General features: G+C 39.8%; 1 protein-coding gene across 14 annotated transcripts in view; it reads left to right on the top strand.

Annotated features, from left to right (window-relative positions):
• Nucleotides 1-3,722: 3,722 nt before the first annotated feature.
• RUFY3 (RUN and FYVE domain containing 3) overlaps nt 3,723-27,945 on the top strand; it is a 75,343-nt gene continuing 51,120 nt past the window's right edge. For 6 of the 14 annotated variants that reach the window (XR_005833554.1, XR_005833553.1, XM_040625460.1 and 3 more), the window contains exon 1: nt 3,730-4,174. Coding sequence is in view for 9 of the 14 variants with exons in the window: in XM_040625460.1 (XP_040481394.1) it covers nt 3,826-4,174 (349 nt within the window). In the remaining 5 variants the exon portion in view is untranslated. Of the gene's footprint in view, nt 4,175-16,450; nt 17,765-27,945 lie in introns of those variants that run through there. The other 8 variants (XR_005833552.1, XR_005833551.1, XM_040625457.1 and 5 more) reach the window with 6 other exon arrangements.

The raw sequence follows: 27,945 nt of genomic DNA, 5'->3' as shown, positions 1-27,945 counted from the left end.
CTGGTCACGATTCCAGGGTCCTGGGATCCCTGCTGCGGGCTCCCTGCTCAGTGGGAAGTCTGCTTTTCCCTCTGCCTCTGCCCCTCCCCCTGCTCGTGTTCTCTCTCTCTCAAATAACTAAACAAAATCATAAAAAAAAAAAAAAGTTTATCCAAAGGCAACAAGGGTGAAACAAGGTTGGAAGATAATATTGGAAAGGTAGGGAGGGGTTAGATCATGAAAGACGTTAGATTGTATCCCAGATATGGAGAAGACAGGTAAGGTTTTTTAAGAATCTATGCAACATAATTAGATCAACCTTGAAATAAGTTAATTACTCATTCTAACTGCTGTAGAGCAATGGAATCGGAATAGATTAAAAATAGAGGCAGAAAAACCAGCTAGAAGTCATTTGCAATAATACAGGCAAGAAAAGATTTCAATTAAAGCAGAGAAAACAAATTAAGCAACAGATTTGACAGAAATTTAAAAGAGAATTTGATGAATGCATAAGAAGTGGAACAAACAGTGAATAAAGTCACAGAAGGTCAGAAAACCCAACAACCAAATAGTTTCAGCAACACTACAGAGATATGAAAATTCCAAGCTGACAAAAAACATTATAAGCTTCTCTAGCATAAGCCTGTCGAACTCAACTTCTCCACAGGAAACACAAGGAACACCACTTTACTCTTTGCTGTTAGTATAACTTCATAAAAAAGATATAATTATCAAACTACTAATCAAAATCATCCCTCAACATGTTTTATTTTCTATTATAAAGGTAATGCCTTCATCATAGACTATTTGCAAATACAGGAAAGTGGAAAAATGGAAAAGTACATCTATATTTCTTCTACCCAAAGAAAACTGCCATTGTTTGACCTCGGTTAAATATATTGCTGAAGGGGTGCCTGGGTGGCTCAGTCGTTAAGTGCCTGCCTTCGGCTCAGGTCATGATCCTGGCACCCTTATTTATTTAAGTTTTATTTGTTTAAGTAATCTCTACATTCAATATAGGGCTTGAACTCATGACCCTGAGATCATGAGTTGCCCGCTCTTCGGACTGAGCCAGTCAGGGGCATAGAAAACCATTATCTTAGAATCATAATAAGCCTATACACTACACTGAAAAAGAAAAAAAACCCAACAACCATTCCAACCATTCCCAAGCAGTATTTTTTCGCTCACCACAGCTCTAAAAGGCTTATGCTAAAAGGACATCCATGACCTTGATCTCCAAAAAGTTTTGTCATGGGTCTATTCTTGAGATCACCAAAGGATCTCAAAAAACCGAAGATGGACAACTAAAAACAAAATGAAGATAAGTTGAAAAGCATCTCTTGCTTATTTCATAAGAAAATTAATAAAGCTTGATTCTTACAGTTGCTTGGATTTTGTCACTTTAAAACAGTATGGTAAGATGTTCTGTGAATTTTCAAGAAGCAACATGTTTAGGCTTGTTTTTATAATCTTGGCTTACTTAAATGTGTGTAGCAGTTGAATCAACCCTTATTGCACTGAAGCTTATGCAGAGCTATGATCATATTATTGATCCAAAAGCTAAAAGCATAAGCAACTAGGAACTTGGAGTACCGCCTTTAAGAAAAGGCTCATAAATAGCCTTACCTATAAATTTTAAAGAACTAATATTTCAGCTGGTTTTCTATATTCATTACACTGCCACTTAATTAATGGCATAAAACATAAGTATAACTGCTTTTAAACGCAGAAAGGCACACACACAAAAACAATTACACTGCAAGATTCCACAGCATGTTGACGTTTCTAATACCTATAGGGATCTTGGCTAACGAGAGTGGAGAAAGCTGGCAATTTGGACTAGATAACATTTTGTACTTTAATTCCGTGACTTCCTTGGCTGATTGTGATTTGTGAGAACTCTGTTCTTTTCTTCTACCTTCAGTGGAGTTTTCTTGTCAAATTCTTTACTGAAACATTGCAAAACATCTCTGTGAAGGAGCTATAATGACACCTAAAATTTTCTGCATGCAAAAAACAAGGTAAAAGATCCAGTTAAGGATGGACCTTAAAACCATTTAATACACCTGGAATCTTAGTATTTCTCTTCAAGGTATTTTACAGTTTGTATTTCCTAAAAGGAAAACATGTTTTCAGTCAAGATTCTCACCCTCACCAAGACTGAAATGAAAAGACCCAACAATCTCCCCAAATACTAAAGATAACGATGAAAAAGGTTTTTCCCCCTCAGTTTTTTATTACCGTAAGTTATATGCTGTTTTGCCACAGTGATAAAATATAGCTAATAATAGTTTATCCTATGCCAGATCTTGTCTTAAAGGCTTCACCCGTATTTCTTATTTAATCCCCACAACATCTCTATGAGTAAGTATTATAATAATAATTTTTACAAAAGAGGAATCCTGGCTCAGAGGACAAATAACTTACTCAAGTAGGCAGCAGTGCTGGGATCAACAGGTTCGAGAAATGCCAGAAACGGAAAAGCTACTGAGAAACTGTCAGGCTCCTTGAAGTTAGCTTCTCCTAAACATTTTTAAAAAGTACTTTTTGTTTAAAAGTTTTGGTGAAAGATAGTATTCGAATTTCATGTTCATTCCTTGTAATTTCAAGAGTGATTTTCAGAGAATAATAACAATGAAAAGGTTTATTTTCCTAGAGAAGTATAACTTCCTCTACGGAAGGAGAGACGAGAGAAAGGGAAAAGCAGGTAGGCAAAAATGTTACGCAACAGTGATTTTTAATTATAAGTCAACAGGGATTCTATGCCAGCATTTTGCAAACTGAACGCAAAGCTAATCTGCTAGGAAATACGGGGACACGTTCACAGAATCCAGCGTCAGAAATAATGATAATAACTGGAAAGTGTCCTTATTAGAGAAAGCAGCGTTTATGGGAATTACTGGATCAGTAATCATTGATTCAAACATTCAAAATAAAGCAACAGCGGCCAATTACTAGCAAGACGCAAGCACAATGAAAGTGAAAACTGTCGACCTATAATAGACGCTTGCCGTAGAAATTCTAATCTGTTTAGCTTAAAATGCACTCATGCGCACCCAGAACACCAGAAAAACCAGGGGGTTGAAGTCAAAGCAAATCCAAGATTTCTATACGGCGCACATGACAGGGAACAAAAGAGGTGGTAGAAGGAAGACACCCACCTTTAGTTTCTCACATAAAAAGCTCGGGAATCAAAACCGTGAATCAATGGTTGAAGTTCTCGTGTGTGAAAGGAAAATGGTACAGTTTAATACCCCGGGGGAGGGAGGTTCCTTTTTAAAATTAGCTGTCGCCTCTTCTCCCACCCAGATCTTTGTGCCTCGGTGCTACCGCTGAAGTTAGGCGGCAACACAGAAAAACGCTAGCTATCTCACCAGGTCTCCCACCTTCCAAGCCCTGGGCGGGGCAAGCACACCTGACGGCTTAAGAGGGCCGGGCCGGGGGCGGGTAAGGACGCGGCCCGGGCGCCGTCTCCTCCCCTAGGGTCGGGAGGGAGGTCAACGCCGGCGGGGGGAAGCGGAAGGTGGGAAGTGGGAAGAGGAGGACGCCGCCCCCTAGGGGAGCCGCGCCGCCGGCTGGGGGCCGGGGCGGGAGGAGCCGACGAGTGGAGGCGGCCGGTAGGGAGACCGCGCCGTCGGGCGGGGCCGTCGCTCCAGCTGGCTCGGACTCCGGCGGGGCGGGCTGTAGACGGCGCGGCGGAGCCCAGACGCCGGCCCGCGGCCAAGGAGAAAGGTGGCGGCGGCGTCGCGGACGCGACGAGGCGGCGGCTCGCCGCCTTGATCCTCTGCTTCCCTGCCGGGGCCCGGGAGCGAGTCGGAGGTGGCGACGAAGGAAGGAGCGAGCATGGCAGAGACCTCGCCGCCGCCCACCGCCGGCGCGGAAAGTTGCAGCGAGGAGCCGGCGAGGGGCGGGGAGCAGCTGCCGGAGGAGCCGCGCCGCACTCCAGCCGGGGGCGCGGACCGAGAGGGCGAGGCGGGGCCGCCGCTGGCCTCCCCCGCCGGGCAATCGGAGCCCGGCTCGCCGGTGGCCGCCCCCTTCTTCCTGCTCTACCCGGGCGATGGAGGCGCCGGCTTCGCAGCGCGCCCGCCGCCGCAGCAACAGCGCTCCTGGAGGACCCCGCCGTCGCCGGGCTCCCCGCTGCCCTTCCTGCTGCTGAGCTACCCGAGCGGCGGCGGCGGCGGCGGCAAGCACCGTGAGTGGCGGCGGGAAGAGGGGACTCGGCCGAGAAGGGTGCGGGGGGGTGAGGGGGAACTGCCGCGGTCCGGGCGCCGGACTGTTTACCTCCGAGTCTCCCCAGGCCGCGGGCTCCCGCCCGGCCTCCCCTCCCGGGCCGGGCGCTCGTCCTCGCCAGCCTCCCACGTGCTTGCCGGGTCCCAGCCCCCGGTCCCAGGTTGGGAGCCTTCCCCGGAGGAGCCGAGGAGGGGGCGGCGCCCAGAGACCCGGCAGCCCGGTTGGCCCGCTTTCTGCGGGCTCCCGGCGCCGCGGCCGCGGAGTAGGTGTGGCTGCTGCGTCGCCGCCGCCCGCGCGGCCTCAGTTGTACCACTAAAATTTTTACGAGCGTTCACGCCACATCCGTAGATATCATAGATGCGTTCCCCGGATTGAGAGGAGAAATCAGGAACAGTGCCCGAGATGACGAGAAGGGAATGTGTGGCTTTGGAAGGGCCCCTCCCGAGATGGTAGCGTTTGGCAGGAAGAGGCCTCCACCTTTTAATAGCAGTGATGCGGGAGCCGCGTGATTGCAGCGGACCGCACTTTGTGCGGTATCAGTCAACAGATGTTTATTGCTGCTTGCCATGAGCGGGGCCCTGGAGTAGGCAGTGTGTATAAAAAGACTGGGAGAAGTGTTAAATCTGGTTTAACAAGACAGGGTCTTACAGTATGAAAATGTGGCTGAAGATACAAGGCGAGCTATAAATGGCAAATACTTTGCTGTATGAGTTCTGAAAAGGGGGAGAAACTTGCTTGAGGGGATGAGGGAATCTCTCTTTCCTAGATATAGAGCTAGAGATTTCTTTATCACCGCAGCAAACCTTTTAGCTGCTCTACACAACCAAGAAATACTGACTTTGCCTTTTCTAGCCCCGTGATCCATCCCCTGTGAGATTAACATTAGTTGAATATTTTGTGTGCATGTGCTGTGATTATCAGAGTTAATCCTCACATCTCTGAGACATATGATGCCACGTTTTCAGATAAAGCTAAGGATCAGTATTATTAAATGATCTGTCCCAAGTAAGAGCCTTAGAGAAGGAATGAAGTTGACCCAGATTCCTTGCCTACCAAGCCCGTGCTCTTTAAGTAAACCCCAGACTTTGGAAACTGGTGGATGGTTCTAGCTTAGGGGCCGTTGGATTCAGGGGAAGGTAGTAGTCCAGTGTCTCCTTTTCTGTATTATCTAGAAAGAGGGCCAACACTGACCACTAACAGTCTTAGTGAATCCGTAGTTTGTGTGTTGGAGTGGTCTGTGCTAATTTCCAGATGGGAGTTTCTAATCAAGGTAGAAATTAATCCTTTAATAAGCAGAGGAGGTAGAGATAAGAATATTCACAACAGTACTTTATCCATTTTCTAAGGAACCTGCTTTCTAGTTTGTTCTTAAAACATAGCCTCTTTTTTCTCATTAAAATTTTATTTCTGTGTAATCTACCTATTAACCACATTATTATAGAGTGAAGACACTCCTATCAATTCTTTGTAACTCTTAACTGTTGTGGTACGAAGTTTGACAGAAGAAAATTTCAACTGTTGGCCAGTGTCATTTGGGGCGATTATCTGAATTTAGATTAATTTATTTGATTCTTCCTCCTATTAAGGGTTGGCTTTATGTTTTTAAAGTATTGTTAGAAAATATGGCCTCAGCATAATCAAGATCAGGAATGGAAGACTTAGGGGCGCCTGGGTGGCTCAGTCATTAAGCGTCTGCCTTCGGCTCAGGGTGTGGTCCCAGCGTTCTGGGATCAAGCCCCACATCAGGCTCCTCTGCTGGGAACCTGCTTCTTCCTCTCCCACTCCGCCTGCTTGTCTCTCTGTCACTGGCTGTCTCTGTGTCAAATAAATAAATGAAATCTTTAAAAAAAAAAAAAAAGGAATGGAAGACTTAAAGCTGAGGTTTCATACCTGTGATCTCTTAGTCTCTACCTTACAATAATAGTAGATGTATTAAAGTAGTTCTTGTTCTGAGTTTTTATTTTTACCTTGTTATTTTATATGTACTTCCGAATACATGCATACTTGGAAAAGGGAATACTCTGTATATTAATTACAACATTTCTTTGTGGTCAGTGCAGTATTACTCTCTGTGATGCACTTGGGTGTCAGAACTCTGGGTCTCCTGGCTGTTGACTTGAGCAAGCTTAGACAAAACAGTTTTAAAAAGATTTCTCATTTCAGTTACCAGGACAGGACTTGCATTCAGTGTCAACAGCCAGTGAATATTTTTTGCCTCCTCAACACCCAGTTTTTAACTCTTGCTAATGTATTTGCCAAAAGTACATAATACATAATAACTTTGAGGTATTGTATATTAAGTCAGTGTCATCTTTTTATTTTAGAAATCTTTATTCAGAGATTTTAAAAATTAACCTTTACATTTGAATTCAGAAGCTTTGTTTTGAATGGCACTAATAAGAGTAGCAAAGAATAGCAAAGATGTGTACAGGAGAAGTAGCCTAAACTTTTCAGGGTGCATGATGTGTACTGTTGCGGTGTAAAATCCTGCTGGATATAATGGCCATAAAATATTCAGCATGCTTAAACCAATATGAAAGAAGGCTTCTGATGTGGCTTGTTGGATCATGTCCCTTTCTGAGTCTTGGAATGCTAATCTGCTAAATTTTTATGCTTCTAGCTTTTAAATCTCCATGCTTTTTAAAAAGTACTTGATTTATAAAAATTACAAGTAACACATAGATTTTCTCATTGCTTAAATGTTTGCCATACAAGAATACATTGAATACAAAGTGCACGTTCCTCTTGGGGGGGGGCAACATGTATGTATTCATATTTTATGAGGCCATTTCTCCCTTGTGTGGGACCTTCCACACCAATTTTTCATAAACCGTATATGAAGGAGCTTCTTTCATTGCCATGGTGCAGTACTTTTAATGCCTTCCTTTTCCATCCTAAGTTTTGAAGTCTTCTTGTGGATGGACAGGATGAGTCAGAGATGGCTCCTTGGTGTTGGAGGGAAGAGGCACTCCTGCTGTGTACATAGTTATAAGCAGTTTCTATTGACAGCTACCCATTTCTTCTTCCAACTCCCAGAGCTATAGGAAACATTGATGTGACACGTGACAGTGACAGTGACATACAAATAACTTACATCTCTGCCCTTGTCTTTTTTAATTACAGCAGTGTACCCAAAAAAAAGGTCCCACTCAACAAAGAAGCAGCTTTCTTTCAATATTTGTATGTGCTGTTTTGCGGTGGTGGAAGGGGCTAGGAGAAGAATAGAAAGAAGAAAAAAAAAGTGGGAAGGCCTGACAGCATTACTCTGACCACTCACTTTGAAGTTGAGTATACCTATCAGTGAATACCTTGGTTGGGCCCAGGAAAGTGCAGAGAATGCAGCTTCTGGAAACATTCACAGATGCACTTTCTCACACATGTACTTTAAGAATCCATGATTTGGGGAAGGAACTTTCTCATTTATGTGTAAATGCAGGAATGAGTAAGGGAAGAAAAATAGTTTTATGTCTGGTTTATACACATACACACAATATAAAAATACAGATGTACGTGTGCATGTATATATAATATTGTGTGTGTGTATATATATATGTATTCATTGATCTTAATTTATCCTCCATGGACATTTCTGTTTTTTGTATCTTTCTTTTTTTTTCATCAATTAGTAGTATTCCAGAAAGCATTATGCCTGATCAGCTGTTGAGTACACATTAATCAGTTCATCTGCTGCAAGTTTTTTTTTTAATTTAGAAAAGACAAAAATACTTGATTCTATTTTGTAAATGTAGAGGCATCTGCTCAAACTGAGGGGTAGGACCGAATCATCAGAACCCCAACATTTTGAGCATTCGTCTTTATGCTAGATTTTAGAATGATAGATTGAGTTGTGACTTTTTTAAAGACAACTTTTTGGTATAATTAACATAGAGCAGTGTCTCAGTTTACAATGCTGTGATTCACAAACCTTCAGCTCTTTTCCAGCTGTGTTAAGAAAGCTTTAACCTGCGTTAAGAATTACTGTCTGATCCACTTAATGCTATTTTGTTAAATACTCATATAAACACCCATTAAAAAAAAATACCTTCAGAAATGTAGCATCTTTGGACAGTATTTATTGTAGGTTAGTGACTACCAGACAACTGGAGTTTAGAACTCAGGAGTATCTAAATACCTAAATGCAGGTGGGTCCTTCCACACAGTGACCTGAGCTGAGGTGGGGAGAGCTGGGTCATGCCCCCATTTCCGCTGTCCTGTGGCTACAATAACCTGTCTGCTGCTTCCCCTTCCGAGTCTGGCTTTTATCACCACTGCTGCCTGAACTATCACAGCTTGTCTTCCCAGCCAGTTTCTCCCCTTCTCTCCTGTCTCCTTTCTTTTGTTTGCTCTTCTGGCCTGGCATTATCAAAAAGTCAGAGCACACTCTGACAAAGCAACGATATCAGAATATTAGAGGTTATCTTTGAGACTTTGTTTTGACTGTTCCCCTCTTGATAATCAGAGGTTGATTCTTTATAGACAGAATTTTCTTTTTTCTTATTTCTGACCTTAGCTTCATTCTGGATACTAGAGGATCCTAAAAGTCTCTCCATTAGATGAAAGAAGTTTTACTAAAGTTCTATAACCCAAACAATTCTAAATAAAGAGTATGTGTAGTAAGATAATAGTAGTACTTAGTGGCTGCCATTTGTGGAATATTTTTATGTGCCATGCAGAGAGCTAAAAAGTTCACATGTATCAATAATAACCGATTTTTTTGTTTCTTAAAATTTCCAATAGCTAGAAGTGCCAATACATAAAACTAGTCTCTTAACAATGAAAACTGAAAAGAAAAAAATGGGAAGGTGGAGTAGTCCATATAGAATTCATATAAGTAGGTGGATACAATGTGTTTTTCATCAGAATATTTGATTCAGTATCTCTTAAGTAACTTACCTAATTATTGTAAAATACAAAAATTATGATAGGGTAACCTTGGATTTAGAAGTTTACATTCCGGAAACACAGATCCTGTGGTTTTAGGATAGTTCTTATCTCAAATTTTAGCACCTATCAGAATCACCTGGGTGTCTTATTAGCACAGATTTCTGGCCTTCTCTCCGGAGGTGTTTTGTTTATTTTTTGTGAGGCGTAATTGACATAAAACATTATATTAGTTCTGTATGTACCACATAATGATTCAATATTTGTATATAATGCAGTTTTTTAAGTGAAATACAGAGAATGGATTCATATTCCTGCGTAGTGTGAAACTACAGTTCATGTTCTTAATCCCTGTATGCTCCCTCAAATCAGTTTAGGTAGAAGGCAGTAAAATTTGCTGAGAGAGCAGAGGAAAGTTGGCAAAGAAAGCAACTTTTTGGGCTAAAAGACTAGTATTGTCCTCAAAATACACTCACCTGATTTATTGTCTTGTATCTTTTTCCTTTTTGTTTGGTTTTTAACAGAAATCTGTGTTAAAGAGGTAGAAGCTTACAAAGAAGCTAAGAGAACATGTTTTTCTAGTGTAGGTTATAGATAGTAAAAAGTCTGGGAGGGTGATGATGAGGGTGTAGCAGAATTAACTGGATGAAATAATGATATTTCCTTGTTGTCTGATATTTTTGGAAATTTCTTAAATGATTAAGAAAGTTGCCTAAAAGATATACTGCCTCTTTATCATTGTAGAAAAGGTAACATGTAGCCATCAAAAATAAAAGAATCCCATTTTATTTATTTATTATTTATTTATTTATTTATTTTAAGTAAGCCCTACGCCCAACATGGGGCTTGAACTCACAACCCCAAGGTCAAGAATCACATGTGTTACCGACTGAGCCAGCTAGGTGCCCCAAGGAATCCCATTTTAATGAATTTTGCAGGATATCACAACTGTTCTATTTCCACCTAAACCTTATTAACATGGAAAGTTCTTCCTATAGTGTAAGGTGGCTCAACTATGAGGTTTAACTTTTATTTTGGGAAGTCAGGAGCGTATCATAAACATGGCTTAAAACTATGAGAAAGGAAATGCTTTTAGAGTTTTAAAAGCAGTCATACTTGAGAGAGTATCAGTATGGTCCGTCGCCCTCCATGGTCTTCCTAAAACATCAGTTGAGGGCTGCTGGCCAAGGTGTTATCCCTGTTTGCAGGGCCTTCTTCGCGACTGACTGGTTGGGTCTATAGTTGCTCCATACCAAATAGACTTGAAGTGTCGGAGGGAGAGGCATGGAGGGTGGGGCAGAGGTGGGAAAGTTCGAAACCCTGTAAAACAGAGGAGAAGAGAGACTGTCAGACTTGACAGCAAGAGGCATGTAGAAAGCAGAAGTTGTTTGAGCATGTTAACTTTTAGAATGTGGTTCCTCTAACTTTAAATCTGTTTAGGGACTCTCCAGAGACATACACATCTGTTTCCTCTGCCTTTTCTATGAACTTAAGAGATCTGGTCATCTGATATGAATGCTTGGTAAAACTCTGACCCAGCTCTTCTTCCCTCCTCAAGGCCTGAGAGATGCCCTAGAGTACCCTTTGCTCACATTTCCTTTTTACTTTCCTCTGCGTCAGTCCCGTGAGCTTTCATCCTTCCTGACTTAAATTTCATGTGGTGATAGCGTGGGTTGTTTTTTTTTTTTCCTCCAAGAATTCTCAGGCACTTACAGTGATGATAATGGCTGGTATTTACTGACTGCTTACCTTGTACAAAGTGCCATGCTGAGCATTTTATTTACATAACTTCCTTTAACTCTGAAGTAGTTAATATTACATCCCTATTTGTCATTGAAGAAGCAGGCACAGAAACAAGTAATTTGCCAAGGTGACCCATCTTCTAAGTGGTGGATCTAGGATTCGCTGTGGGCGTTCTGGCTCTAGAGTCCACGTGCTCTCAGCTTCCTTCATCACCTGTACTACTGGAATCCCATCCTAAATGGAAGGCTTCTTTTCAGACAGCAGCAACCCTCTAGTTTCTCATTCTACTCCGCAAACCCTACTTGATAAATGAAGAAATGAATGTAAAATTCACAAGTCACCAGTTTGATAGAGAAAATAGTTATGGCTGTAAACAACACTGATTAGCCATCTGTGTGACACATAGTATGTGCCCTGTCCATATTACATTAATGAATCTGTTATGTACAAATGAATAAAGCGTGTGTTAGAATAACTTGTTTGTTGGAGCATAAATATGGCTTGATTTTGTAGAAGTTGGGGGGTTTTCATGGTTAAGGTGAAATAGGAGGGTGAAAATACGCCATTGCAAGAATATAGAGTGCTTTGGAGTTACGTATCTATACCAAGTATCTATTGAGACTCTGATACTGGGTAGATACTATTTTAAGCAGGTGTATAAAAGTGTGCAAAACAGGCAACATTCTCAAGGAGCCCATGACCTTTGTGAAGCCAGTTATTTAGTTTTATTTTATAGCTGAGTAAATTAGGATGAGAGGAGGATAAATTTCCCAAGACCATCTAAGTTGCTGGCAGTTTTACTTCTGTAAATCATTGCCTGTGGCACTTGACCATGAAATCAGTTTTCGTTATTAAGGCAGGAGTTAGTTCCAGTCTTATTAATTTTCACAAGTGAGAAAATTATGCATTATAATACTGGCGGTGTTTGTTTCTAACAAAATAATGATAACTCAACTTCCCAGGTAGAAGCATTTTATAGTACTAATTATCATCCTCAGTTAATATTTGCAAAGTAGTACTGAGTCTTTCAAATGCTATAAACCTAAAATTCTAGAAATCTCAGCATAAGAGGTGGACATATAGATTTTTGTCTGAGAGAGCGAAGGAAGTAAGAGGAAGGGAAGTGGAAGGGAGGCCTGGAGCATGTGAAAAAATCATGATCGTTCAACTGAATAATCTTATAATTTAGGGGCGCCTGTGTGGCTCAGTTGGTTAAGCCTCAGGGTCATTAGATGGAGCCCCATGTCCTCAGGCTCACTCTGGGCGAGGAGTCTGATTAAGACTCTCTCTCTCTCTTCCCCTCTCTCTCCCCCCCCCTCCCGCCGTGCGCACTCTGTCTCAGGAAAAAAAAATCGTATAATTTAGCAAAAACACCTGGCCCTTTCCCCAATGTCATCATGATGATAATTTATCAAAGAAACCCTTCTGTGCTAATAGCAACTAGTAAAATGTTGGGGGTGTGGGGGTGAGATTTTTCTTCTAAAATTGTAAAACTGTGATCCAGGAATCCTTGGGAAGTAGAACTTGGGAGTTTTACAAACTGATTTAGCTGCACAAGTTGATAAATTTTTAAAAACATCATTATGTGCAGTATAGAAACTAGGTAATAGCAGGAGACAGCTACCTATAAAAGAAATAAGTAAAATGGTCTCTAACCTTCAAACCTGTTAAGAATTGGCATATCTGGGGCGCCTAGATGACCCAATCGCTTAAGCGGCTGCCTTCCGCTCAGGTCATGATCTCAAGGGTCCTTGGCAGTTCACTGCTCAGTGGGGGAGCCTGCTTCTCCCTCTGCCCCTCCCCCCATTGGTGTTCTGTCTCTCTCTCTCTCTAAAATAATAAATAAAATCTAAAAAAAAAAAAAAAGGAATTGGCATACAGACAAGAAATCCATTTCTGAAAAGTATCTAAAAAATATCATTTGAAACATAAAAAAATTAGAAATAAGCCATAAATGCTCACCAGCGTGAAAATGGATCAGAAAATTCTTTACACATACAATGGAATATTACCTCATAATACAGCAGCCAAAAGGATAAACTAGCTGCCCACGACAATGTGGATGAATCTTTAAAAATGCGGTGTTGAGTAAAAGGCTTTCATACACCATGAAACCCTTTCTATAAAGTTAAAAGAAGATGAACCTAAATATATTGCTTAGGTATCAATATATTCATAATAATATTTTTAAAGTAAGGTAATGATTTGCACAAAATTCAGAAGTAATTGCCTCAAAAGTAGAGGCAGGAATTCAGAAGAGAGAAGGAGCACAAAATTTAAGTTGTTGGTGCATTTCATCGGTTGGGCGATGGTTTCATGGATATTGGTTATATTTTTTAAGAATTAAAATTATACTTTGAAGTTAGGTAATTGAAGAAGTTCAGGAATAAGTCATTTTAGAAAATAATTCTCCCCTTCATTTATCTTTTCTCACTACTGAATGTATCAAATGTTCTTAATATGCCCAACTAAGTTAGTGGATGAGGAGGGAAGTTGATAAGATGGTTATTTCCAGCTCTTTCCTCAGAGGGAAGGTACAGTAAATAGCTTACCATGATCTTCACCATGATCCGGAAGAATTTGGTTTTAGCACCCAGCAGGAGAGATCCATGTTGGGTTCTCAGTTTCTCAGAAAATACTTATTATAAACCTGACCAGAATGTATAAGAGTAAGTGGAATATATGGTTTGTAAAGTGTGAAAGCTAATAAAAATTTCCTCTTCCTCAAATCTTAAATTTGTTGAAATTCTTATTTGGGAAATTTTATGGGGATGTTGCCTGTGTTGTGTTGGTTTTGGTTTTGGTTTTGGTTTTATTTTCCCTAATTAAAATTTAATCCTTGGGTTGGTGTGCTGACATTTCAAGGTATGAAAGAAAGCATGGACTTTGGTTTTGGGAACATTAAGACATATCTTGGGGAGCGCCTGGGGGGCACAGTTGGGTAAGAATCTGACTCTTGATTTCAGCAGAGGTCATGATCTTGCGGTTGTGAGACTGAGCCCGACATGACGGGCTCAGCCCAGAGCATACACCCTGCTTGGGATTCTCTCCTTCCCCCTCTCTCTGCCACCCCCTCCCCCCCAAAAAAGGGCAGATCTTGAAATCCCAGATAGGCCGCTTGCTGCTTGCTAGTTGTGTGATCTTGGGCCAGTGACTTGGCTCAACTTTGGTTTCTTTGTAGGTGAAGAGGAGTTACCAATATCTGCTTTGCAGGATTCTTGTGAGGATTTGATATAGTATTCATAAAGCACCTAAAGGAAAATAGTGATTCAATAAATGAGAGCTACCTAAAGTAATAATTTTCCACATTGTATGACAGGGACACTGAGCTTGACAAATCAATCTTTGTCTTATAATAGTAGCTGAGTAAATAGTCTTTAAAAGGAATGTGACTTCTGACTTTGACATGTGAATCTCCTTTGCTTTGAATCAATTATAATGTGGAAAATTTGAGCTGTGTAAGCCGCTAGAGCATAGTATTATTCAGATCATCACCTTGGATTTCGATTTCACGTAAGCCTGTTAGTTCTGTTTTAGGGCCGCAGACTATATCTCAGTCCTCCTCACAGCTACCTTACAAATTTGTACCTTTATTTACAAGTAGAATCAAATGAGAAAAATTTCCAAGGTTTGTCTCACTGATGACTTAATGTTACCTTTACAATTCTAAGCTAATTATTTTTACCTAGTAAAGACCCAAACGTAAAAACAGTACTAAACAATGTTTGGAATTATTGTCTTTAGTTTACAAATAGTGTCTGATTTCATAGTAAATTCATTGCTTGTGAACAATGAGTAACTGTTCATGCGGAGTGGGTATGCCTTAAGAGTGGAAATACAGGTTTTCCTACTCACCCAGGTTCTTCTTTCTGAAATGACTGCTAATACCTCCTCAAACTGGCAGATTAGGGAAACTAAAAGCTAGCTCATGCAAGAAGGTTTTTCTCTCCCTTTAGGCTTCCCTCCTAGTGTCTTCTACCTGGAGAGAAGGACCTTTGGAAGGAATATTAACCAAGTTTCTCTGCTTATTGACCTAGGTTCTTGTTATGCTGGTGTGTTGTAATCAATCCCTATTAGTTCAGGGTTAGTAAATGCTTCTTGGTTGATTGGTAAAAAGATTGTCATGGTTGTGACAGGCTCAGTTCAGGTATTGGTGGACCCAGGAAATCTCAACACATTCAGATTTCTTTTTTGTTTTCACCATTCTATATTTTAAGAATGTATCAGTGACCTACAGTCTTGGTGTCATATGTACAGATAGGTGGGGCTCTTTGGCATTGTGATGCCAGAAACTATTCAATGTAAATTTAATTTAAAGGTTTTAATGACTCCTTACGAGGTTTTGAAGTATTGTATAGCTTAAAGTAAAACTATAAACTATTCCCCTTTAAGTTTTAATGTGTAAGATGGAAATGTGTTTGGCTAGAATGGAATCAACCTGTGATTAAATGTGATGTGTTAAATGAAGGCTTGTGTTCAGTATTTGGATACATAAACTCTGCCTCTTTGAAGAGGTGATCTTGTCTTCCTGCTGCATGCCCAGTGCCTGGATTGCTGCCTGGCATGTGGAATACTCTCAGTGAATATTTACTGAATGAGTAAATGAGTGAGTAACTCTGGGTTCAGATGTAGGATAATGGCGGAAGAGATTTAAATAGAAATAAATAAACCTGGGATATTTTGTTTTCCTTAGTAACCTGCTAATTTTCTTCTTAATTGTAAATAATCATATGCATATATGCATTTTGACATTGTACCAGTTTGCTTTCCCTCTACCAGTATGGGAAATGCCTGTTTATCTACAGAGTCTGGTTCTTAGCATTTTTTCTTTGTGCTGAATCTCAAACTAGAATGAATCATTTATGAAATTTCAATATTATATTTAAATGTAATATATCATGCATATATATTGTGTATAAAATACAGTTATAATACTGTTCAAGGATAATTTTTTTTTTTAGTTCTCAGAAATCAAGTTATCCTTCTGATAAGAAATCCCTAGAATATAATAAACCACCTTAGGATATATTTCTTGAAGATATAAGTTTCTCCTTAAAACCAGATCCTTAAATAGAACACTTGTTTTCAATTGTCCAAAACATTATCAAAGAAAATCTTTATCATGCCTTATCTCCTTGTTATTTATGTGGCTCAGAAAGCAAACACCTAGCTTTTAGCTACCAAGGGATAAATGCCTCATTGGATAATATACTAAGTAGATAGGTGTGTGGGTGGGTGAGTTGGCTGGTTGGTTTAAGAAAATACGATATTATGCCCTTAGGATAGTCCAGGATGAGAGACTTTTAAAAATATAACATATGTTTCTGTTTAGAAACATAATACATACTTTATGCAGAAAGTTGGTAAATACAGCAACATCAAAAGCGGGGGGGGGTTTGCCATTAATTAGAAGGGATTTTGCTTTTTTTTTTTTTTTAAAGATTTTATTTATTTATTCGACAGAGATAGAGACAGCCAGCGAGAGAGGGAACACAAGCAGGGGGAGTGGGAGAGGAAGAAGCAGGCTCATAGCAGAAGAGCCTGATGTGGGGCTCGATCCCATCACGCCTGGATCACGCCCTGAGCCGAAAGCAGACGCTTAACCGCTGTGCCACCGAGGCGCCCCGGGATTTTGCTTTTTTAACATCAAGTTTTTTTCTTGCACTTCTGTCCAGTCTAGAAAGTCAGGTTATTGTACCTTGGGGAAGGAAATTATAAATGCCTAAGAGTATGATTTTAACTTGAAAATCTGCTTTAGCTTTTCTTAAAACACCACCTTTAGCAGAGTAAAGAATTTTAATAGCTAGGTATATGAGAATAAAAGATTAGAGGTGAATTATGTACTTATTAAATTAATCTGCCTCTTTTATCATCTTTGCTATGGAGCATTACCCAGTGTTAATTGTCTTCCTATTATCCAGCCTATTTATCCCCAAGTGAGGGAATTGATGAGGATATGTGCATTGTGTTATGTCTGATCACAGTTTGACTAGCACAGTCTGGAAGTGGGTTGTGCAGGATGAGAGCAGCAGCCTAATTGCTCTCCCTGCATCAGCAGCATCTATAAAGCATCCTGGGAATTGCTCGCCCTACGTTCAGAGCAGCTGGTCACATGAGCCTGGATTTTCAGTTCAGTTCATTAGTCAGCCATTTTGGTCAACACCCTGCTTACTGCGCACAACCAATCCTATTAGAACTCAGCATCCCGGCTCATCTGAGCAGATCCTGGAAGTGATTTCTGCAGTTCAGGATTTTTTTAAGCTAAATTGAAAATATTGGTTTATTTTTCGGGTTTTTTTTTTTTTTTTGTATTTTTTTTCTGCACAAAGGAGGATTTTTCACTTATTCATGCAGAGGCCAGTTTTTTAAAGCCAGCTAAGGTGGCATCGGCTGTGGAAGACTTAAAGCGTATAGCTGAGCTGAAAAAGGAGGGGGTAGGGAAGGGAAGATAAAAGGAGAGAAGCTAGGAGAAGACCAGACATCATCTTATTTTGCTATGTGGTAGGAACTGTCTATGAGAAAAGATAGTATAGAATTGTTTATCTTGAGCAATTGGTTCTTAAACCATAAGGCATTTTTCCTTGTGTTTTGTTTTGATCTCCCCCACCCCTTTTCTTGAGAGCTTTGTTCCAGAGCTTTGGATTTGGGGGTTTTTGGTGAGGAGGTTTTATTTATTTTTGTTGGGGTGTGTGTGTGTGTGAGTGTGTGTGTGTGTGAGAGTGTGTGTGTTGTGGTCCCAGCTGAGTCATCATGTCTGCTCTGACGCCTCCAACCGATATGCCAACCCCCACCACTGACAAGATCACACAGGCTGCCATGGAGACCATCTACCTTTGCAAATTCCGAGTGTCTATGGACGGAGAATGGCTCTGCCTGCGAGAGCTGGATGACATCTCACTTACACCTGACCCAGAGCCTACCCATGAAGGTATGGTCAGACCCTGTCCACTAGTATCTCACCAGCATCCTCATTGTTACAGTAGGCTGGGAGGGTCAGGGAAAGGTAGAAAGAACCCATACGCTAACCTGTTAACAACCATGAAAACCTTTCATCCTTAACCTACCACCCAGTTCCCCTTCTCTACTTTACGGGAGGAAAAAATATTTTTTCCCTGCCCCCTGAGGTATCCTTTCAAAAGATGCTGGTGCCTATTTAGAGCTCTTTGTCTTTACGCCTCTAAAGAGAACATTTGAGTTCACTTATCACATTTGGCCCTAATTGATAATGAAGAAGCTATTAATATTGATTATGTACTAAAATATTATGGAAATTGCAGTAATTCTTACTAAAGTAAGTTAAGACAGCATGACTGTAGGATTGTGCATGACATAGTTGAAACGCTCGGTGTTTTACCAAGGGGCATCAGGGTGTAATGTTAAACAAGCTATGATATCTAGAAAATATTTGGTCACACATTATCTTTTTTTAATAATATGGACTATAGATGAGAAAGCAGTTTTACATTAAGTACTTATTTGAATGAATGTGGACGCTTAAAAAAGATAATGCCGTGAAAAGGTTAAGCATGATTAATAAGGTAATCTCTACCCATGGAATCTATTGGCCATTCCTTTTTAAAGTTATTTGTGGTAACTGTGATGACCCATTTGAAATTTCCATGGTGAATACCTTTGAGACCTTCGTGGTCGCTTAACTTGTGACTTTCTCCCGGAGCCTTTTCTAAATTATCAGAGGTTTTCAGCTTGTACCCCATAATACTCCTAACTCAATGACGTAAGGAAGAGAATTAATTTGAGTCATAGATGCAAATATTTTTGTTTTTTATGTAGTGGCCTCTTAGCTAGTGTTTATTCTCTAGCTTTAAAATAATGAAGACAGAAATACAAATAAAGAGAAATTCTTTATCAACATCTGCCTGGTATTTAGGCATATCTGCAGAAGAGGGGGCATAAGGTGAATTACATAGCAGATTGGGTTAGGGAAAAGTGATTCCTTGCCCTTGACCTTGTATTGCAATCTTATCGTGACTCAGATCTCACCCTTTATCCTGAAAAGAATTTTATTTTCCCAGTTGGGCTTAGCCTTGAGAAAGTTTTAGAGAGGATTAATATCACAGAACACAAAGTCATTTTGTTGTGTCTGTAAGGGCAGTATTTAAGTAGTTTTTAAAGACCCTTTGCATCTTTTAACAATTGGTTTGTCAGATGGGCAGCTTCCTTTGGCTCTAAGTCTCAGAATCAGAACATGCACAAGACATCAGCTGGAATTCCATAGAATGCCAGTATTGTTCAAAACAGCCTCCAAAGTTTTAAGAATCTTTAGGGAAGAAAAACACATTTTTAGAAGGCTACCAAGAAGTCTTTCAGCGAATGCCTCAATTTGCATATTTTGTTTTCAAAAATATTCTCATCCATGTTGAAAGTAATGCAATATGAAATATTCCCTTAATTATAAAACCCAGTATATCAGTGTCTCAAAAGTAATTTTTATCAGTGTCTCAAAAATAATTTTTAACAATTTTAGTACTTTGACTATGTATTTGTTTCTTGAACAAGATTCCTATGAGTGAGCAAAAGTGAACTGTTTGGTTCATGTGAGCATTTGAGGTGGTGCTGTATGAATCCTTCAAGGGGCAATCTGTGATGGAAAATGTACTTGGGCCGCAACCTAAGCTCTAAGTGGCACATCCTTTGATTAAGGAAAATAGACAAATAGGGAGTTCCCAACACCTTAGAACCAACTAAGGAGGGTGTGGAGGAAAATAGAGAAATGCTGTCATTGAATTTTGGAATTTTGCCTGAAATTAGGCAAGAGAAACAACAATTGCAAATGATTAGAAATGGAAATAATAAAAGAAAGTCCAGGCCCAGGAAAGCATCTGTAGGTTTAGTGATCTAGGAAACAAGGCAGTGCTTTACAGGGCTTTTATTTCCTTGCTCTACTGGCTAACTCAGGATGTCTGAACACTCATTTGGACTCAGAAAGCGTCTGCTTTAATATTAATACAGTGATTATTATTAGGTATAATTTAGCTATCGCCAAGCCAGTGATAATGTGAATCTCACCTTGTTGGCAAAGTGGAGCACCTGGTGCCTGGACACACAGGCGTATTCATACTGTACTTCCTGGCTGACTCATAGAGGGAAAGATATCTGACCACACAAATCCTGCAATGAGGCATCCTGACTCCCACAAGAGAAAGTGGGCAAAAAGCATCATATATCCTCGTAAGACGATAATATAGATTGTGTATGCCCTCAGCAATAGGAGCTTTGCAGTTTCCAACTTTTGTTTTCTGAAAAGAGAGCTCCCATCTCTCACTTTGCAGACCAAAGTACAGGCCTGGACCTAGAGTTTCTGCCTAGCTTAACCCTTAAATACATGAACATAGAACCATTCATTTTGTTATTTCAGTGCTTATTGGTTCAAGGAGGTGATCTCTCTCTCTCTCAGTACACTTTTTTTTCTTATTTTTTTTTTTAAGATTTTATTATTTGTCAGAGAGAGAAAGAACACAAGCGGCAGGCAGAGGGAGAAGCAGGCTCCCCACTGAGCAGGGAGCCCCATGTGGGGCTCCAACCCAGAACCCTGGGATCATGACCTGAGCCGAAGGCAGACGCTTCACCGACTTAGCCACCCAGGCGTCCCTCAGTACACTTTTTTTTTTAAACCAGGAGGAAATCCACAAATCTATGATTGTAAGTAGATTTCCCCTAAAGACAGGAGCCTAGGAATGATTTCACAGGAGAGGAGAGGGCTCAGAAAAGGCTTCGTTCAATGAGTGAAACTGGGCTGGACACTGTACATAACTAGGCGATCATCAGGCAGACGTGGGATGAAGGGGGGACATTTCCTGCAGTATCTGGTGAGCTGGCTGAGCTGGAGAATAGCAAGTAGTTAGGAGCGGTAACCATCTCATTGTAGGTTAGGAGGATTAAGTGAGATAATTAATGAAAAACGCCGTATAAACGTTAGTTATGTGTGTAATAGTTATTCATGGAGCCATAGTTTGAGCTGTACCACATTCATAAATACATTACCAATTTAATGTATATTTCTGTTTTTATAACTAATTTTTTGGAGCAGTCTAAACTAGTTGTTTACCAGACAAATTAAAGTATTAGGAAGCTTAAATTCATGTTTTAGCATTGTCCTTTCTTGGACCTCCATAAACAAAAAAATAACTGGTTAAAAATATAAGTCAGTTATCAAGCAACACTTATTTTCCTATTAGCCTTTTAAAGAATGGGAATCTGACATTGAGAGATAATGCACACAGATGATCAATTTAATACAATAAAATATACCATCTGGTTACAAAGACAGCTATAGGCTTTGAAATTACTTTTTTGGCTTAGGAAACTTGATAATAAGAGACAGACTATGGAAGAAGTGACCTACTGGGCAGACACAGTGATTTCCGGGTTACAGTAGAGAACTGTGTGTGATGGCGGACTTCATACGTGCTGTTATTGCGTAACTCTACAGTGTCCCTGGTACTTGCAGTTTGCTTTAGTATTTATTACAAGAGCTGGCATTTTACTGTAATGTATAAAGAGATAGCTTATCTGGAACATCTGCAAGTATAGTAATGATGCTGCATTATATGCAAGGATGAGTTTTGGTCTGTGTGTTGGTCAGAAATATTTACTGGACGTCCCTCAATGCAAAGTCCAGTTCTAGGGACCAAGAAATTGATAGCCCTTCACATTTCCCAGAGGACAGTTTGGGTGCAGATTATGGGTGCAGATTTGTGATCAGGTTTTTCCATCCAATGGGAAATACTTTACCGATAAGACATAGGGAATACCAATAAGATAAAATAATCAAGGAAAAATCCCCTAAAGATGTAATGGAAAGTGTTACTCAGTGACTATGATAAGTGTCTAGTGCTGAGATAACCCCATTGACATTTTCTAATGTACTTTTTACTCATTAATATCACTGCACCCTGGTATAACCCTATCCCACTTGGGGAACTGCATATGTTTTCATGTAAAAAGTGCATGTCCCAATGGGCATTTTGACAGGGGAAGCCAAATTTACCAAGAAACTTCATAGCATGAATTCACTATAGTCTAATCTTCTACACCTGGGATCCTTGATCATAAAATTATACATAAAATTTTATATCTGTATATTTTTTTTCTGGAAGAAAAATCCTTTGTGTCCATTAGAACCCTCCAAAGGAAAAAAGTAATACTTAAAAAATTCAGTTTTTACCGTACAGACCCTTGGTCCTTCATTCAACAGACATTTAAGTATCCTACTTATAATTTATGCCCCACACTACCGTAGGTCCTAAGGTACAGCACAATGAACAAGTCCAGTCCTCTGTATTTCCTGGACTTATTGGCAAGTGGGGGGTGTGGTGTGGGGTACTTCAAGCCAGTAAAATGATAGTCATTGCAGTACAGTGGTACAGAGCAAAAAATCTTATTCCAGGGAGGATTCCCAATTTGAGTAATGTTTGAGGGAAGACCTAAAATATGTACTGGAGTTTTCTGGGCATAAAGTGGAGACAACAGGTATTGGGGGTGTAGGGGTGGTAAGGAGACAGTACTTTCAGAGACCCAAATGCCAGAACTGAAAGATTATCAGTATATATTTTCAGCCCCTTTCCAAATTTCCTTTCCAGGTAATTTTCGCCTCTTTAATCAGAAATATTAATAAAGCCACATGCTCTGTTAGGAACAAAATGTTAGAGGTAGTGATGAAATAGCAGATTTTTTTTCATTTCCATAAAATCTTAAGTGTTTTAACAATGAATAAGTGTATTATATGTGTGCATTTACTCCTATACTTTAATAAAATAAGCACATATTAAATTATATAATATGTGAATTTTTTTAATAGCCCTCCTACATAAGACTTAATAATAGTCATTTCTCGAAATTAATAGAAAAACAAAACAACTATTACTCTTCTATTTTATAAAAAAGTATCAAATTTATTTTGTAGCTGGTTTCATTTTTAAATTAGAGCCATTGGGCACTTCTTGTAACAAAATTCTTTATCGGAAGTAGGGAAAACAGTAATGAGCTATTCAATCCTGACAGTGAACAAAATTGTGGGGTCATCCATTTATAAAAGCCATTCTTCATGGTAAAAAGTTTACAACAACCATTATTCTTAATATTGAATCCCAGTAACATGCAAATTTGTGATCAGACTTCTATTTTCACTTATTTGTATGTGAACATTCCCTTATCTTTTTGATGATAAGCATGAATTTACTGAGAAAATTATAAGTATGCAATGCTTGATGTTTCTTATGTGAAACTAACTGAAGTTGATGAAGAATCAAGGCTACAATTATTTTCGTAAGTGAATGTGTTAATCATACCAAAAGTCTCACTTGACAGAACTATATAAATGATCTTTTCTGCATTTAACGCAGAACCTGCACGCACACGAGGCATCTGGCTATTACAGTTTTCTGTTACGACTGAACAGGCAAACAGTGCTCCGTGTGTTAGGGCATAAAAGGAGGATATCTGTGCTGTGTTCCACAACAAAGTCTTAATTTTGTCTTTCATTTTCATCTCTAAAACTACCAGGAACTAATTATGTCACATCTAGATTCCTACACCTACTTGCAGCTTTTCTCCAAACCCACTTTTCTTCCTATACTGATTCATTCTTCATAAAATTGCCTAAGAAGTCTTTATGAAATTAAACTTTTCGTTCTTGTACGAGAGCCCTGTTTCAGGCAGCCTTCTCTATTACATGTAGGGTACTCTTGGAAAAGGGGTGATGGGGTTGTTGCAGGAGGAGATGTTATCATTTATTGAGCAGTGATTTTGTGCCAAGAACTGTTTCCTCTGAGTAACAGGTATGTAGTATCTCATTTATTCGTTACAACAACACTTTGAGCCTAGGTACTATTATTACCCCCCTTTTACTAATTAACTCTTGGGAATGTAGTAAATGGTAGAGCCAGGATTCAAATGCAGTCAGCCACCGTTCAGCCTCCTTGGGGCACTCCAATACCAAAACTCGATGAATGTAAGTCCAACGACACACCTGCATGTAACAAAGGGCATCTTCTCTGGTGACATATTTCCAGCAGTTTTGTACACAGTTGATCCCAGCATTGGCCAGCTTAAGTCCAATGAACGTCAGTGAGGCCAAAGCATGTCATTTGGGATATGCTTGATGATTGCCATCAATTAAATTGGAGATCTTAGCTTTTATCCACTTGTTTTCATTTTCTTCTTTCCACTCATTTTTATGAAGTACAGGAAAATATTTCCATGATTGTACGGACACTACCAAACAGCAGAAATGGTACATTGCTGAAGCTGACCGGGCTGGTCAGTTACGTGTGTGCAGCGAGCACCTTTACGTGCAAAATTTAAAATGTTTCTCGAGTGGATGTACAAAATGATGTGAACAGATGCTTGTGGTAAGAGACACGTTCGTGATTATGGATTGTTTGAAATAGTCACTACACTGAATCCTTAGTCTTGAAAGGCCAAGTATTTCCATGCCCTTCTTGTAATTTTACTTACCTGATGTGTTTTTTCAAACTCCCGTTCAGTACTTAACGATTTCAGCCAGCCGGTTGATTCTCACTTCACCAGGACCCTGATTATTCTTGCTGTTACACTCTTCCTTCTTGAGATTCTGCGTGCTGACATCGAATCCAGGCACGGAAGGCCCCTTGACCTCCTTCTTCCCCAAGGCCTTCTCTAGCATGCGCAGCACCCGGCATCTGCTGAATCGTTGGGACACTGTCTGTGCCACTTGATTGAATGCGCTTGGAACCATTCTCCAATGATTAATTTTAATCTGTGTGATTCCTCATTTATGAAACTATGTAGAAAGTTCTTTGAGGCAAAACTTTTCTTTGCATCCTCCCGAAGGCCTCAGAGTACCGTGTACTGTTTATGGTAGCTACCCCACACACTTTGGGTGAACTCCGTAATACCTCCTAATCCCAGCAAATAATCAGTGGTGGAAGAAAAGATTATTGAAATACCTTCCCTCCATTACACACAATTTATGTTTTTTGAGTTTTTTTAATTTAATTTTTTAGTCAGTTATTTCCTATTCCAGACTCACTGTATCTTACCTAGAAAATTGAAGTTTAGTGTAACATAATAATTTGTTATTGTTGTTTTCTAATATATCCATGAATAATATTCAGTGCTGATGAGAGTACAGAAAGACTGGGGCATGGGCTCTACTGGTAGATTTATGCATTGATGCTACTTTGTTGGAAATCGCTTTGTCACTGTGAATCAAGAGCCTCAAAAATTTAAGTTTCAGTGATTATACCAGACATCCATCTTTGGGGAAATAATCAGAGATATTGATGCAAGGCACAGTTTTTTGATTGATAGTAGCAAAACCTTAAAAAGCAACTCAAGTAAACAGGAAATTGGGCTCAATAAATTCTATGCAACAGGCACTAAAAATGGTGTCGTAGAATATTCAGTGGGGCAGGGTATTGTTTAGAATATGATTTTTAAAAAGCTCTCTCCCAAACTACATACACTGTGGTCACAATTTGTGTTAAAGAAAGGGGTACACATTCACCGTAAGTAAAACAAAATGTACCCAAAATGTAAAAAGTTATTCCCTCTGGATAGGGGAATGACAGGTGATTATTATGGTATTCTTTATGCTTCTTTATGTCTTCCACAAATATTCTACAAGAGGATATAATACTATAATCAGGAAAAAATGCTATTTTTTTAAAAGTGGAAAACTTTTTGTAAACTATAGGTGTGCAGTCATCCATCTGACTCGTATTTATTAAGTACTCTTTCCATGACAGTTTCACATATCCGTGAAAAAGAGCAATTGCCTAAAAACAGAGCTACTGCTTTGGATTCTCTCGTCAGTATAATTTTTTCATATGTCTAACAGACCATGTGAGTGTTCCCATGTCATAGGCCCATGTTTATTTACTGGCACGGTTTGTTTGCAAAGCTGTCTGAAAGCTGCCTCCAGTGCAAGGGTGTCTAGACTCGTGCTTTCGGTATAGCATTTGATTTCTTTCTTTCACAAGTGTTCAGAAAAGAAAACCTGAATTGTTAGGATTCTAGTTTTCACAGAATCCTGTTAGTGTTCTTTGCTTTTGACATGGCACACCTCCTTTTTTAATCTGCCCTTGGTGAGATTACGGAAACACTAGCTGCCCCCAGCCCAGATCGCCTCAGATCTGCATTGTCATGTTCTCCAAGTTGTGATCACGTGTGCACAAGGCAGTCTTTGTGAACTTTTCAACGTGTAGAGGTGGTAGCTTTCAATTCCATCTCAGAAGCCTACTGGGCAAAGTTCTTTGGACAAAGTTCATCCCTTCTTGTTGCCCTGCCGTGGAATAGCTTGGGCTAGTCACCCTTTCAAGGTAAGTTTTGCCCAGCTTTTATATACTCTTATCTGGGAGAGAAGTATCAGCAGAGCTCCATGATGCCTCTGAACTGACTGTAACGTGCTCTCCGTAAAATCAGAGTTCTCCTTCCTGTTCCAGTGCCTTCCCAATTCCTTAATGCCCCTGCCCTGGTGTCTGCTTCGGTGCACTGTCCTTAAGCACAGTGACTTACTGTCTTTCCTCCCTATTGGTGAACCTTTCTGGACCTTTCTTAGAACAGAGCTTTTTCTTTAACCTTTAATTTGTGCCTTTCTTAATGGAGTTTACTTTAACTCTTCTTTGGGTTATCAGCTTCCAGTTCCAGAAGGTCATTTCTCGTAACCTAGTCACTGACGTTTTTAACATTTTCCAGATGAAATCTGTACCGTATTTGACAACTACTCAGTGATGGAGCTCAGATTGGAATTCAAGTTGTTGGATTCCCAGACTTGGGTACCTGTGAGACCTTGCTGGGAAGGGCAAGTGCTGTCATTTGAGAGTACCCACAGTATTCTCTGCTCTTCAGTTGTGCTGTATTTTTCGGCAGTTCCCTCTTTTTGGGGGTAGTAGAAAGTATGAGGCAGTTTTCCATTATGGCTCCTCCAACCCCCCCACCAATCCACTATGACTGCTGTGAAGTACATTTTCCCCCCTGTGTACAGAGAGCAAGATAGAGAGCAGGAAGGCAGGGGAGAGGGAGAGGGAGCAGCAGACGCCCCCGTGAGCAGGGAGCCCGAGGTAGGGCTTGATCCCAGGACTCTGAAATCATGACCTGAGCCGAGGGCAGGCACTTAACTGACTGAGCCATCCAGGCACCCCTAAAGTGCTTTTGAATACAGGGCAGTAAATATGAAAAAATTGTTCTTACAATTTTTCATATTTGAACTTTGCTGGAGAACAAGCAAAGATTTTGTTGAGCTTTGAAGCACATGTGTGGAGGGACAGAGAAATAGACTTGTTGACAAATGACCCCTAAGTAATTATTTATTTTTCATTATAATTAAATATTCCCAAATAAACTGTATATGTCAGTGTGCTGAAAATAATGGAGGTTTTTTTAAGAAAATGTATATATTATTATGTGTAAATGTATTTTATGAAAACAACTTTATTTTTCTAGTTATATAAATGATATATTCACACGGTAAGAGTTACAGAATACAGAAGAGTATAAAACACAAAATAGTGGAATTCACCTGAAGTTCTAGCGCCTATTGATAACCACAGATAAGATTTAATAATCGGGTTCTCTTTTTTATTAATACAGAGTTCACTTACAAGCTCAGACAGATTTTTACATGTAAAATCGTACCATTCCTGTGTTGTGTGACCTGCCTTTTCTCCTCTGCAGTATCTTTCCACATCAGTAAACAGAAATCTTTATCAGTTCATTTAATGTCTTCCGTTTTTTGGATATGCCATAATTTCTTTGACTTCCTTGTTACAACTTTTAGGTTGTCTCTAAATTTGGCCACCACTGACAGTTTGGGTACATCATTGCGTGTATAATTTGAATACTTTACCAATTTTCCTTTTTAGATGTAGAGTTTCTGAGTCAAATCGTAAGATATTTTCATTTTTTAGACACATTTCCAAGCTGCCATAAACATTACAAACATTTTTAACAGCATGGTACCATGAACTTTCATACTGGCTACTTCTTTGCAACTTGTATTCGCCTTTCGCTACCACAGCTGGTTGTGGTTTCTCGCAGTACTAAAATCTGAACTTTCCAAAGGAAACCGTTTTTGGTTTGTTAGGACAGTTGATTCAGCAGCTATAAACT

Source organism: Ursus maritimus, unplaced genomic scaffold (assembly GCF_017311325.1).
Source record: "Ursus maritimus isolate PB19 unplaced genomic scaffold, ASM1731132v1 scaffold_8, whole genome shotgun sequence".
In the NCBI taxonomy this organism is placed as follows: Eukaryota; Metazoa; Chordata; class Mammalia; order Carnivora; family Ursidae; genus Ursus; species Ursus maritimus.
Note: the sequence above shows the minus strand (reverse complement) of the source record. Positions and strands in the feature narration are given on the sequence as shown.